Source organism: Mustela nigripes, chromosome 4 (genome assembly GCF_022355385.1).
Source record: "Mustela nigripes isolate SB6536 chromosome 4, MUSNIG.SB6536, whole genome shotgun sequence".
Taxonomy (NCBI): Eukaryota; Metazoa; Chordata; class Mammalia; order Carnivora; family Mustelidae; genus Mustela; species Mustela nigripes.
The window spans coordinates 104,774,675-104,790,057 of record NC_081560.1 but is presented as its reverse complement, the minus strand read 5'-3'; the positions used below and the strand labels follow the sequence as shown (position 1 = coordinate 104,790,057).

The 15,383-nt window shown below is 39.3% G+C and overlaps 1 protein-coding gene across 16 annotated transcripts in view; it reads left to right on the top strand.

Annotated features, from left to right (window-relative positions):
- The window catches only part of SUGCT (succinyl-CoA:glutarate-CoA transferase), an 840,768-nt gene that overhangs the window by 199,305 nt on the left and 626,080 nt on the right, over positions 1-15,383 (top strand). For all 16 annotated transcript variants that reach the window (XM_059397231.1, XM_059397230.1, XM_059397222.1 and 13 more), the window contains exon 9: positions 6,061-6,156. In XM_059397231.1, coding sequence (XP_059253214.1) covers positions 6,061-6,156 — 96 coding nt within the window. The remainder of the gene's footprint in view (positions 1-6,060; positions 6,157-15,383) is intronic.

Here is a 15,383-nt window from a genome sequence, read left to right as displayed (position 1 = left end):
ATTTTTTAATTATGGGAAAGACATATCAAAAAATCCCCCTCGAGGAACATCCTCCAAAAGTATCTGAACTGTACTTCTTGAAACTGTCAAAGTCATCAGAAGGAAGGAATGTATGATAAACTGTTACAGTCAAGAGTAGCCTAAGGAGACAATGATTAAATATAATGTGATAGGTACGCTGAATGGGATCTGCGAACTGAAAAGAACATTAAAATCTAAGGAAATCTGAACATATGGACTTTAATAATAATGCATCAGTGTTGGCTCTTTAATTGTAAAATTCAGATCACACTGAGGTAAGATGTTAATAATAGGGGAATTGGGATAAATAAGTCACAGAGATGAAAGGCGCAGTAGGGAATACAGTCCGTCGTTCTGTAGTAGCGTTGTCTGGTGGCAGATGGTAGCTACACTTATGGTGAGCACAGCGTAAGTGTGGAGAAGTTGAATCGCCATGTGGCACACCTGAAATTAATGTAACATTGTGTCAACTAAAATTTAAAAAATAAATGAAAAATACAGCCAAGCTGAGAAAAAAAGAAAAGTAATAGGGGAACTGGGTGTGGAGTATATGGGAACTCTTTACCATCTTGGTAAGTTTTCTGTAAATCTACACCTGTTCTAAAATAAAAGTTGGAAAAAATTGTAAACGTTTCCCCACATGGGACTATGTTCTTCTGTCGTATCATTTGAATGCCTACTTTGTCTGGTATTACATATGGATATTGCAGTTTATTTAACTTACCCCATTTGGGGGTGTATTGGCACAGGTAGTTTGTACTTGCATCATTGGCCGTAACTATGATTAGAGGAAGGGCTGTTTTTGACATGGAGGCTTACGTTCTTTTATCTTATTTCTGATTTCTTCTTCTTCTTTCTCTGTATTTTCCCCTTAGGGAATGACTTTGAATACTTTCTATATGCTGACGACTCCAGCCCTGTCTCACAGACATCTCCAATTCAACATATGCAAAGATGGTTTCTTATTTTCTTTCCCTTCACCTCGTTCCTCTCTCTGACTTCGTTATTTCTGTTGAGGCCTTCAGAGCTGACCCAGATATTCAGGCAGAAACATGTTCTGTCCAGTCTGTCCCTAACATATATGTTAAGCCCACTAATTTTTCTGTTTCCACTGCCACCAACCTAGTCTGAGCTATCATCAGCTTATGCCTGGACCTGCACAATTTCCATAACTGGTCCCTTTTCTCTCTTGTCTCTATTCAGTCCATTCTTTGGATTTAATTGCAAATTCAGTGGGAAGCTCTATAACTTTTTAATAGAAGGATGATGTGCTATAGTTCTTGATTTTAAAGTGATCATGGTGAGGGGCACCTGGCTGGCTCAGTCATTGGAGCATGCATTTTTTGATCTCAGGATTGTAAAATCGAGCCCCACGTTGGGTATAGAGATGACTTAAAAAAACCAAAATGATCATTCTAAAAAGTGTGCAGAGAATGAGTCCTTCCTTACTCATGACCTGCAGGAGGTGGCATGATCTGTCAACCTCTCCAATTTCATTTCCCATCTTTTTCTTGTCATGCTTTAGTTACTTTGGGGGGTACTTTCAGATTTTTTTTCCTTTTCTGTTTTTTTGTATTCTTTCCTGTATGCCAGTCTCTTGCCTTATGGCTTTCACACGTGTTATTCTTTTTGTTTTTAAACTTTTCCCATGGCAGTTCCTGTAACTATTTAGTTGTCTTCTCCACTATTCTTGAGTACAAAGGGGGCAGGACTGCATCTTTCCATTTACTGTTGCATACCCAGTACCTAACATAATACCTTCTACAAAGCAGCACTCCATATTTGTTGAATAAAGAAACTAGTAATCACTATTTTCATTTGTGTGTTAAAAAAAATTACTGTAGAAACTCTACGTTAGGCCCTGTGAGAACGTATGAAGGATTTGCAGTGCGCAGTTCTTACCTTGGAATAGTTCCAATTTAAAAGGAGGGAAAGGATCAGCTATGAGTAATATTGGAGCGTGGAGGAGGACACTGTAGTTTAAAGCGCTGTCATTAGCAAGCTCTGTGACCTCAGATAAGTTATTTCCTTCTCTGTTTCTTTCTTTATCCATGTCTAATATTAAGGGGTTTGGCTAGATTTTCCTGAGGTTTTGGTTCTCAGATCTGGTGTGTTGTGTATGATGTATTAGTTAAGTTATTTTTTTCCCCCAGGCTCCACCCCTGGAGAGTCAGATTCAGTAGGCCTGGGGCGGGAACGAGGAATTCTGTAGGTGATTATGATGTACAACTAGGTTTAGGAACCGCTGATCTAGGTCTTCTTAGCTTGCCATCTTGTACGTGTAGTACAGGGTAGTTGTAGTTGTAGTACAGGGTAGACTGTGAGAGTGCAGCCTGAATAGGTAGGTTAAGGTGTTGTGTTTGTTCAGAGGCAAGGAAAATAGTGTTTTGATTTGGTGATGAGGGGGACTTAATGGAAATGGTTGTGTAAGAGTGGATGGAGAGATGGGCAGGTGCAGAAGCGAAGCGTGACTGGTGTTCAGCGCAGCTCACGTGAGGCCAGAATATGCAAGAGAGCAGGAGGGAAACATCCACCAGTAATGATGTCATGGACCAGAGTTTGAGTATTGTTTTCCCCACTTTACCCATCATACTTGTTTGTCCTTTTGGAGATGAAGGGTTCTATTATTGCAGCTTGTTCCTCATTTGCTAGAAGTGAGCCATGGGGTGGCAGAGAGCATGGGGCTGCTTTGGGAAACAATTGGGTGTATTCTTCCTCATGTCTTTTGGGGCTGTGCCCTTTGAGATCCACTTTGACCATCCATTGGTTTTCTGGTTAGACACATAGGATACCAGGACCCACTATGTTATCTAAAATAATAGTTTTGCTGTCAGAATGATTATTATTAAACCAAAGTTAGCCTTTTTGTTTAGATGAAACCATATAAAGGCAACATTCTGAGTAAATTATATAGCATCCACATGATGAAATAATGAGCCTAAGTTTATGAGATGAAAGTAATGATCTAATGCAATATTTAGAATGGATATACAGTATGTAGTTATTAACCTAAAAGTCACATCCCGCATTCCTTTGATTTGTGGAAAATTTGTCATTAATTGCCAGGAAGCCTGATTTTTCATACTGAATCATGTCATAACTGTTGACTTTCTCCCCCTTCTGCTGCCTTAAAATACTTCATTGTAAATAGTAGATTACTCTCAGATTTGCAAGCCCCTTTTAAACACTGGGTTGCTAAGTTTAGCCCTGTTGCTCTCTCTTTTTTTTTTTTTTTAAATAGAATTCTCCCCCCACCCCCAGATTTGCCTCTGAATACTGAAGAATCACACTTTGTTTTTGAGTGGCCATGGTTTAAAAACCTTATCTAACCTTTCTGCCCAGTGGGAGCCTACTGGTTCTGAAATACATTTTGTTTTCATGAGTTACCACTGTGGAGGAAATTGATAGGGCATCCCATTTAGAAATAGCCTATGAGATGAGTTTTGATTGTCCGTTCAAACTTACTCTGAATAGGGCTGCTTTTATGAAATAGTTGTCAAAGATACAGCTTAGCAAGGTAGGGTCAGAAACACAGAAGTCAAAATTGAGAAGAAAGAAAGAGGTCGTGGACCAGAAATGAGGCAGTCAGGCTGATCTCCAGCCCAGAATCCAGCCCATACCTACTCCTGTCAAGCATCTCAGATCAGTTTAGGATTCACAGGTTAACCTGTGATCATCCAGTCAGTCCTACCTCTTTTTTTTTTTTTAAACTTTTTTCTATTTATTTGAGAGAGAGAGAGAAAGTGTGTGCACATGAGTGGGGGTGGGCAGAGGGAAGGAAGAAGTGGACTCCCCACCGAGCAGGGAGCTTGATGTGGGGCTCAATTCCAGTACCTCGGGATCATCATCTGAGGAAGGCAGATGCTTAACTGACTGAGCCACCCAGGTGCCCCATTCCACTTGTAGCTCTGCTGATGTTGGTCTATTGCCTATCAGCTGATTTTGAAATTAAAAAAAGTAGAGATACCAAGCTTCTTATGATTCTTTGCTTGTAAAGTATTACCTTTATTAATGTGACTCATTGGCCCCCCAGTAGCACCAGAATTTATTTCAAAGGGAACAGCCCCGATTCCCACTCCCAACAGAGGTAGATCAAAGAAAAACCTTTCTTATAGAAAAACCTCAGACTTGAGAAAATCTCCCCAATTTCAAGAAGAGCTTTTATGGGAAAATGACTATACCCGCATCTCTATTATCTACCAGACTATTAAGAATAATAGTCAGAGGTGTAGACCTTAGAAGCAAATATAAGACCATTTATTACTTTGCAAATTGTGTTCTGTGTTTATGATGCCCAGGGTGACATTGTGACATTGGAGGCCTGCTTCTGCTTCGACCAGAACACTGTGGGTATTAACCTGCTCACATATTAGGATTTCATGCATTAATTCGGTTTGATACAGGAGTTCTGCTTTACAAAAAAAAAAAGATTGAGAACCATCCCTTTTGGTCAAATGCCCAAGATTTTATAGAGAATGTGTCTGAAGGTTGACGTATTTCAATTAAATACCGACAGTTGTACAACTACTTAGAGTTGACAGAAATGAAAAACCGTGAAACTGGACTTCCCATCCAGTGAATTTTTTACTACAAAATGTTGATTTGATTTTCCATTTTGAAAGACACAGAAGTGATCTGTGAAATGGCGATTAGCACTAGGCAGCCCCAGGCAGCCCTGGAATGCTCCATGGTTCAAATGCCCGAGACCAGATGGAGGTCCAGAAGTGGATGACTCAAAGTTTATTAGTTTTGCCACCTGGGCAGTACAGCCGAACCAGCTGCCATAAGGCAGTTCCAATTTCAACAGAGCAGTAAATGAACATAAAAGTGAGTGTAAATCCCAAGAATAAAGTAAAGGAGAATGTCTGCTGCTCTAAGGAGATTCGTGCAGGCTGAGCCCTATGGAGATAGGCTATGTGGGAGGCAAGCTGCCGGACCAGGTAGAGGCCAATCACAGGTTGCCTCTGCAAGTCCTAAAAAACCATCCCTGGAGTTGTTCCAGCAGCCGAACTCAGTTTGGGATCTGTGTGACTTGCTGGCTTGGGAGCCACATCACATCTGATGATCTAGGATGGGAAAAATGAGCCCATGGTATATCATGATTATGTTATGAGGCCAGAAGCTTTTTTTTTATTTTTTCCTGGAAACTATGGAAGGTTGTTATTAGGTTTGTCTTTCATAGTTTGGGGCCCTTGGTGTCATGGGTGTTCGTGAGAACATAAGCTCCTTGTGGCGGGTCACCGGGAATGGAGTTCATTCTCCTCCTGTTCTCCCCATATGGAATTGGATGGTTGTAGGTTTTTAAGCGATGTGTATAAAATACTGCAGGAGTCAGAGGTTGACCTTAAGGCTTTAGATGACCCCTTTAATAGGTCTAGGGCTTTTGAAAACTGAAATAATTTCAATAATGAGGCTATGGGTTTAGGACTAAGTTGAGGGAGGGAGAGCACTTTTTGTGTAAATGAGGATGAATCACTGAGGAATTTTCACAAGTCAAATAATTTGGACTCTGTGTGTCCATTAAGGATGCTGTGGGCAGCTAGCAACAGAAAACTTGACTGAACGGACTTAAACAAATAGAGGTTTATTATTGTTGTTTTTGTCACAAAATGAGAAACTTGGAGGAATATGGTTCATGACTGGTTCAGCTGCTCAGTGATGACACAGGCTCTTTTTTTGTCATCTTGACAGAAAGTAAAAGGATGTGGGTGAAGAGGGGAGAGGAACATACCAGTTGCTGATGTATTTTGCTGTGGTCTTGACGCTAAAGGCTGGCCCAGGGTTTTTTTATCTGTTGGGTCGACCTCTGTCTTCAGGTGATCTTTTTGAGTGCCGAGTGCTGTTCATACTTAATCTCATGCGATAATGTAATACTGCTCTTCCTTTCTTTGTACGGTGATGCCTGTATGTTTTCTGATCTGCTTGGAGTTGCTTCTCTCTCTTTTTGCAATGACATGAAGTGAATTCAAATGAGAACTTTCGTAGTATAACTTTCTGCTTGTGATTGTGGGTAAACTCCTTTTTTTTTTTTCCTGGCAGGTGGCATGTTTGACCCAGGTAGCTGCTAATTATCTCATTGGCCAAAAGGAAGCAAAACGTTGGGGCACGGCTCACGGCAGTATTGTTCCTTACCAGGTAGGATTGATACACACAGCGAGTGTTGGGCTGCTCTGATCTGCAGTTTTGTATGATATGAGTTTGGGAGATTATTTCCCTTTGTAAGAAAAAAAAATCCTTTCAGGATATTCTGTTATATATCTTTGTCTGACTGTAACAAGGTCCTGTTGTTCATTTTAAATTCAGTGTTTTGCACATTTCTTTGTCAGAAGATTAGTAACAGGACACTTAAATGGATCAAAGGAACTTGCTGAAAGTGAGTGACTTTTGGCCTCATATGATGGTTTATTTATTTATTTTTTTGCCCCAAAGAAGCACTGATTGTAGCCATTTTATAAAGCATGGTTTGTTCACCATGTCAATTATAAACCAAATGTTACCTACCCCAGCTGACAATAATATTCTCACAGGGTTGGAGTAAAATGAAAATTTGCGTGTGACGGATCTTTATTTTCAGAGCAAAGCAGATGGTTTGGGAACTGCTGTTCTTTATTAAGTGTCTAAACTTGTCCTTAGAAATTCTTGACGTTGGCTAGTGTGAATGAATATGTGAGGGAACTGTGATCCTTCACAAACAAAAATGAGAACAAAAACTCTAACTCTTCCTCCAAACCCCTAACCTTTGCTTGACTCAGTTGTAGTATGTCCTGCTGTATTTGTTATGTCCTCTGTCAGATGTTGGAGGTTTGAGAGTAGAGATGTCTTTTTCATCACTGTATCCTTTCTCGCTTCCACCAGAAGCACATTCCAGGCACCATATTAATATCTGTTGAATGAAGGGGTAAATTTTACTGTGGCCATTTTGGAGCTTTTGCACCTTTTAGAGATCACCAGTTTTAGCCTTCTCTCTTCTCAGATAGCAAATTTGATACCTGAATTGAGTAGATGGATCCCAACTCTGATCTGCCTCCTTGTAGAGTTATCTTTTAGATCTGCTGCCTTTGACTGGAGAGTGCTAGGATTCCAGTGCCTTCTTGTACTCCAACCCACACCGTCTCCTTCAGACCTGCTCCTAGCTGATGGGTTGCATTGACTAACTGATCCTCATTGTTGACGATGGAAGTCCCTCTCCCAGGCATTTTAGCAGAGGGCAATGTTGGAACACCTGGAAATTCATTGCTAATAATGGAAGTCCAGTCTTCAGTTTTTGGTGTGTGGAGAAAATGTGTTTGACTTGGAAAGCTTTACAGTATAATTTTACATAACATCACATGGGAGGTGTTCACTATGTTCTTGTATAAGGTTTATAGTTTTTTTTAATTTTTTTTATTTTTTTTAAAGAACGTCTTTTAAAAAATTTGGTATAGACCTCTGCTGTCCCTCCTGAGTGTTTGTAGTGAGAGCTCTGGCACCTTGGGTATGCTCTCGGTTATTTCACTGTGAGGTAAAAAGAAATTTAGAATCCTTGGCTTTTATTATGGTAGGCAAAAGATACTCTGTGTATGTATGTGTGTGCGCATGTATGTATTCTGTAAGACAGAACTATACTTTTCCTGCTTGAACTGCTCCAGTCACATAAAGTGGATATTGTGCTTATTTGATCTAGTTGATTATAGCTTTATTATCTGCAAGAAATAAGAGAAGATCTACTAGAATCTTTCCTCAGGAACTCAGAATTAATTTGTTTCCTCTTGGTGGAGGACCGGTTCAGCACTGTGATTAAGGAACAAATGCAAATTCAGCTTGAATGAAACTAGCGTACTAAGATGGATCCTAGATATGCTTCTAGACCTTGGTCTGTTTTTAATTTTTAAAATAGATTTGGGAAATATTTTTATGGGTGAGTGCCAGGATAATTATAATTCAGTTTTCTAAAATAATTATAGCTTTGCATCTAATTTGAGTTGTCTGAGTTTTGAGCTTAAAGTCTATAATGGAGGACCCCGATGGTCTCAGGAATTAGTTAGGTACCCCGTTCACTCTCCTGAATTCTTGTTGAACCCCACCTGAAATATCACAGACCTTGAATGCATGAATATAAATTTCTGAAAAATAGTGATCCTTGATTTGTGTTTTATTTTACATACATGTAATTTTTAACTTCTCAGGTTGATTATCCACTTGTGTTTTTTCCTCCCTATTCTTTGCCAACTTTTTAAAAAATGAGTAAGCTAAACAAAAGTATATAGCATTGAGATAGTCATTTTGCTACTTGTAGAATATATTGATGGATGCTTTTCAGATTTTTAGATTGATTGATTGATTTTAGAGAAGGGGTGGCGTGAAGAGGGAGGGAGAGGGACAAACTGACTTTGTGTTGAGTGCAGAGCCCAACTTGGAGCTCAGTCTCACAACCCTGAGATCATGACCTGAGCTGAAATCAAGAGTTGGATACTTGACCAACTGAGCACCCAGGTGCTCTGCAAGAATTCCGGTTTTTAAAAAGAACTTGTAGATTTCAGTGCTTCCTTTGTTTCCATTACCATTAGAGAAACACATAGCCCTTGCCCTTGAGAAACACATAGCCCAAGGTATAATAATTACATAATGTTCACGGGTGTGTGTGTGTGTGTGTGTCTCTCTCTCTATACATGATCTTATTTATTTGAGAGAGAGAGGCTGAGGGAGAAGCAGATTCCCCACTGAGCAGGGAGCCCAATGTGGGGCTCAGTCCCAGGACTCTGAGATCATGACCTGAACTGAAGTCAGAGACTTAACCCACTGAGCCACCCAGGTACCTCAGAATGTTTCTTAGATGTTCAGTTATATTGATAATGACAGGGGGGTTGTGGGGGATGGGATAGGAGAGTGCAGAGAAAGCAGTTGGCTGGTCTTCAAAAAGAATGTGTTTTATTGTGTAAGATAGTAATCAGTGGGGCTGATGCCCTTTATGTATATAGGATTAACATCATAATCCCCCTAATTTCATAACCTGCGCTTATCCAAAACTCTCTCTCAAATTTCTTCAACATCCGAGGACCCTGTATTTGCATGTCCTCCTCTGCTTTGGGGGCTCATGATCCTCCTGAAACCTCAGCCTCTCGCCAGTCTCAACGAAGATCCATTCACAAATAGAGTCACAAAGAGAGGAAACTATACTTTACATTTTCAAGGAAAATCGGGGAGATCTTTACAGAAAAATCTTGTACAGTCTTGGATAGGAGGCTTCATCTCTCTTCACCATATGCTTGGGCTGCTACTCGGGAGTTTCATTATCCTGAAGAGCATATGAATCTCCTGTTGTTTCTGTTCCTCCTTCTCTCCTTTTTTCTTTTCTGCTTCTCTTTGAGATCAGTGAATTTCTCTACTCTTAAGCAGAATTACTGTGCTTGCTAGTGCAAGCATAGATCTTTGGGTGGCCACCTTTATGCTAAATGCTTCACAACATACTGCTTCTGTGCCCTAAGGAGAGTGCTGGCGTATGGATCTAACGGAAGCCTGCTCAGCTCTTTCTGTTTCTGATAAGACCATCTCTCTCCCAGTCTCTACTGTCTGCAGCAGGTCTTGGGGGAGCTCACGGGGTTCTGTGTGCTCCTCGTCAAACCATAGCTTCTTCAGCAACAGCATCGCCCGTGTGATTGGTATAGCCTGCTAAAGAGACTAGTCTGGATGCGACAACCACAACTACCTCCTTCCCTTAAAAGAACACCAATCCCATCACCCTTCAGACATTTGCCTCAGTCGCCAGCAGGACTCCAAGACTTCCAGGTCATCTTATGACCCCCTGGACAGTCATTCGCATATGGCTCTGTGCATCTCTTCCTTTGATCCAGTCATTTCTTCTGCCAACAATCTTGGTGCCTTTACAATGCTCTTAGATCACCCCAGTAACATCCTTGATTATTTTTCTTGTTTTCACTTGGCCACCACTCAGGTATTTCTAAGACTTTCACATGCATCCGAGTCTCTAAATAGACATCTTGTGAAGATGCTTTGCCTGATTCCTGGTGATACGGATGCTGCGCTGTGAGTAAGAAGGTTCCCAATGAGACTTTATTATTATTGGTGATGATGTTGTCTCCTTTGTATTCAGCTGGCAAAATCCAATTAAACTGCCGATTAAACTTCATTTGTAGTGTATGGCTGGAGGAAAACATAACTACCACGTGTACAGCCTCACTCCCAGCTCGTGGCCATCTTTCTCAAGTGGGCCCTCAGCCTTACCCACAGACCTGGCACACTACCTACACATTTATTTCCTCTGGGATGACGACTTCACTTCTTCTCTCTCCTCGGATCTTTCCCACCCCCCTCCTCTTCCTTAGCCAAAGATGGTTTCTTATTTCACTGAAAACAGATACAAGTGGAAGAGAACTATCTCATCTTTCCTCTGCCATACCCCCCAAGCCCCTGCTTGTGTGTTCTCTTCATTCCTCCCTATCACAATGAATGACTTGTCCCCTTCCACATTTTCTCTACTTAAAGGCATCGCTCCTGCACCTTATCTCCTCTGATACCTGCATTGCTATCAGTGGATAATGATATGACCATGTCCTTCACCTTAAAAAAACCCAGAAACCTTCCTTAGACTCCCAGGGCACATTTTTCCATCTACCATCCCATTTCTCCATGCTCTTCTGTTACCCAATTCCTCAAAAGCGGTTTGGCTGGTACCTCCTGGGAAGAATCATTAGTCTCCAGTTTACATGCACCTCATAGGCCAAGAGATGTTGGAGTCCTCAGTCCTCAGCAGTCTGAGTGCTGTGGAGTAGCTAGGGGAAGTTGGCTTTCTGAGCAGTTCATTAACATGACTCTTTATATACTTTTTCTTGAGCCTTCAAAAAGAATTTTTCCTTTAAATGGTCTGATAATTCACGTGGCAATTTCTTTTAAAGCTTCCCCCCCCCCCCCCCCCCCGCTCTGGAGTACCTTCTAATTCAAGAAATCGAAGAATACAATTATTCAGATGATTAAATAAAATCATGTCTCCCTTTCCTCAGTTTGGGCTCATTCAACCAAGGAATAGAGCAGGAAGCTGTGCTATGTTATTTCTGGTATGGACATTATACTGTATATTTAATTTGGCACAAGCAGAGACTCAGACAGGCAGTAAATTCCAAGTCTGAAGAGATGCAGCACTTTGCTATCATTCCTTAGAAACGTTAAAATGCTGTTAAATCATAACAGATTAGGTAACCTTGGGAATCTTTTTGTTAACCTATGTTAAGGATTTTTCAAAAAGTGAAAATGTAAATGATATACATGTGCCTCTTCTTTCGTGACTTTTTTTTTTAAACCATAGTTACACTAAAGCATTCACTGAAGTTTGGAAGTATGATTTTAACAGGCATATGATTGTATCACATCTTTAATTTAATTGATGCATTGGTAATAACAGTAAAAATAATCATGCAGGCTTTCATTGAACATACATTCTGTAACCATTTTATGTATGTGTATATAATATTATATATATATGTATAATAATATACATAATTTTTTTTTATATTTTATATTGATGAAAGGGAGACCGAAGAGAGAGAAAGAAAGTTCGCTATGGCTATAGGTAGAAAGTCAAAGAACCTGGATCAGAACCATGGTTTTAATATTTCAGAACTTGTTTCCTTTCCTTCTGTATTCAAAGTAGTCATCTTTTGGTGCTTGATACATTGTGGATGCCTGTCTTTTAGTTTCTTTGATAGATGGTAGAATTCTTTAATCTTTTCCATCATCTTTTTGACAAATGGCCTGCTAATCATAACTCTATTAGGTATCAAACTCATAAGTGACTTTGAAGTATGTTTGAATTTTGAGCTATGGGGGCAGTTAGTTGTAGGTTTCTGCCTACCACGTTTTCAATTTATGCTTTCAAAATGACTTTTGCTTCTTCAATTAAGCAACAATTTCTTGAGTCCCCTGTGAAGCAGGCAGTGGTTTAGTTCCTGAAGTCTTCTGGATGAGGAAGAACTGGGCCCTTGATTTCAAGACATTGAGAAGCCCTACAGCAGGCACAGTTGGGGGAACTTGAGCTTTGGAATGAGCACCAGGACTCAAAGCCTTCCAGGTCATCCGTTAGGATATGTGCTCTGCCACTCACTGACTCTGAAATCTTGGACAAGTCTTTTAATATCCCTAGTGTTAGCTGCTTCCTATGCAGAAAGGTCAACAATGACAGTTGTTTCCATGTTTTTTGAAGGAATTAAATGAGACGGTGTACACTAAGTGTTCTGTGCCATACCTGACTCTTGTAAGAATTCAGTGGAAAGTGGCTCCTATTATTATTTCTGTAGTTGACCTAATGATTCTAACTTTGTAAAATAGTTTCCAGGAAGCTACAAAATAATCTCTATGAAGGCTACCCATGGTAGCTAGGAGGCAGAGTAAATAAAGAATAAAGATACATAGATGAATTTCTTTCTTAAGGGAATTTCTACTTTAATTTCTTTCTTTCTTTCCTTCTTTCTCTCTCTCTCTCTCTCTTTCTTTCTCTCTCTCTCTCTTTCTTTCTTTCTTCCCAAATGGAAAGGAGAGAATACTACATGCTGTGGTATTTTTCTTTGTTTGTTTTAAAAAACTGTGCTTAGATCACCTTTTAAAGAACTTATAGTTGAGTTGAGTTGAGTCATTACTGAAATGTAGCATTCTTTTTCCCCACAGTTTTATTGAGAAGCAATTGATATACATCACTGTTTAAGGCATACAGTGTGATGGTTTGATTTACATATATTGTGAAATGTTACTACAATAACTTCAGCTAACAGCCATCTTTTCTTATATTTACCCCCCAAAAATAAATAAATAAAAGAGAGAGAGAGTGAAAGAAAAAAGGAAAAAAAATCTCCTTGTGCTGAGAACTTTTATACCAACTTCTTAAAACAGAGTTTGAGGAGAATCGTATATAGCAATGTCACCTACTTGTGTCAAAGTGAATAAGGCTTCTAGTTTACTGAATTTTCTAGTTAATTGAGATTTAGTCTAAATTCATGGTTAACAAAATGAAGCATGACAAAAATGATTTTCCAAAGTAATCTCTGAGAAGCACACAATATGGGAACCTATCTCTATAAGAGATATATCTCCCTTTCAGAACCAAACATTGTGCTGATTTGTCCTGCTGTCTTAAAAAGTGAGAGAACTACAGAGTATTTTAAGCATCTGTTCTTGTAACATTGAAATGCAGTGAACTTTGATAATCTTTACCCTGTTAAAAATGCCTAGAGGTTCACTTGGAACAGAAGTGCTTTTGGTGATAGGGAAGACATTAGGCTACATCTCACAGGTTTCTGAAAAGTTCTGGATTCCTCAATACTGACACCTTAGAATATTCCAAAGACTTTTTTTTTTTTTTAATTAAGGCAGGAATTGTCCAAATTTCTCCCATCCCCTTTGTTCTAAAGCTTTTGGCAAGGTAGTTTTTGAATATTTGCTCTAAAGCTTATATGTGCCTCAGGTCCTTCTGAATTTTGGATTCTTGTTAAAACAAAAAAAATTTTTTTTTTTTTTTAATTTGAAGGTTCTGGTTACTTTGAAGCCACATGTCCAGGACTTTGGTGCACAGTCCTAAGAATATAGAGAATTGAGCAGTCCAACAGGCAGATAAAAAAATGGTGTATAGGCCAGCTGCTGGCGAACCAGCTGCCACCCTCTGGGCCTCTCCTGAGATGAAGTTCAGCTTACCTTGATTTAAAATAAAATTCTTAAATTTAAAATAAATTACACAGTGTAATGTTTAAGGAGATCATATTGCACAAAGAATAAACATAGTTATGACTGTTCAAAAACTAATATAATTTTTAAAAATCAGAATTGCCTCCATTTGATATATATATATAAAAGATTTTATTTATTTGACAGAGAGAGACAGAGTGAGAGAGGGAACACAAGCAGTGGGAGTGGGAGAGGGAGAAGCAGGCCTTCTGCCAAGCAGGGAGCCTGATGCAGGGCTCGATCCCAGGGCCCTGGGATCATGACTGGAGGTGAAGTCAAATGCCTAACGACTGAGCCACCCAGGTGCCCCCAATATATATATTTTTAAATGCATTTCACCAAGAGGTAAAATAGCAAGAGACACAAGGATAGGCACTGTTTGCTAAGGAATATATCTGAAATTCATTTAGGATCTTATTAGCTTCTCTTGCATTCTCAGTATTCTCAACATATATGCAGAATTGATGGTACTATTTGTTGTTTATGCCTCTCAGTTTTGACTAAAATTTGATGGTGGGAATGCCAGTTGGTGCAGCCACTTTTGAAAACAGAATGGAGGTTCCTCCAAAAATTAAAAATAAAATTATCATATGATCCAGTAGTTCCCAAAGACAATGAAAACACTAATTTAGAAAGATCTATGTATCCATATGTTTATTGCACATTATTTACAATAACCAAGGTATGGAAGCAACTCAAGTGTCCATCCATTGATAACTGGATAAAGAAGATGTGCTGTATATATACACACACATGCATATATAAACAATGGAATATTACTCAGCCATAAAAAGGAATGAAATCTTGCCATTTGTGATGATTTGGGTGACCTAGAGGGTATGATGTTAAGTGAAATAAGTCAGAGAAAGACAAATACCATATAATTTTGCTCATATGTGAAATTTAAGAAACAAAACACAAACAAACAAAGAAAGACAAAGAAAAAAAAAACCAGACTCTTCAATACAGGGAACACACTGGTTGTTGCCAGAGGGGTGGTGGGTGGGGGTATAGGTTTAAGAGTTCACTTAAACTCTTTAGAGTCTAAGGGGATTAAGAGTTCACTCACCTTGAGCAATGCTGAGAAACTTATAGAATTGTTGAATTGTTACATTCTGTACCTGAAACTAATATAACATTGTAGGTTAATTACACTTGAATAAAAAAAAAGGCATAATAAATATCTAAAAAAATTTTGCAAATACCATTGTGAATATTCAGGTAAAGAAGAATATTAATAGTCACTATTCCTAAGAATATTATATTAATAATTGTAATAATCATTAGAGGTAACATTTCTTGAATGATGACATTTACTAACTACCTTACATGTCTTAATTCAGTCTTCACAACAGCTGCATGAAGCAGGTATTGCTTCTGTCCTCTATTCAGATGAGCAGAGTGAGGATAGAGATGACTGACTTGTCCCAGGTCCCATGTAGTGCCATAACTGAAATTCTAACCGAGGCAGGGGCTCCCGACTATGCAGGCAAGCGATGCGGTGCTCCTTACTGAAACTGGCATGTTGAGTTTCGTTTTCTATCTTCATCCCCCTTTTGAGGAAGAATTATGTGACATTTTCTTCTACCTACTTTCCCCTTTAGGACTGCCAAGAGTAATTGAAGAGATATAAACAGTTCTGTTGTTTACTCATCACA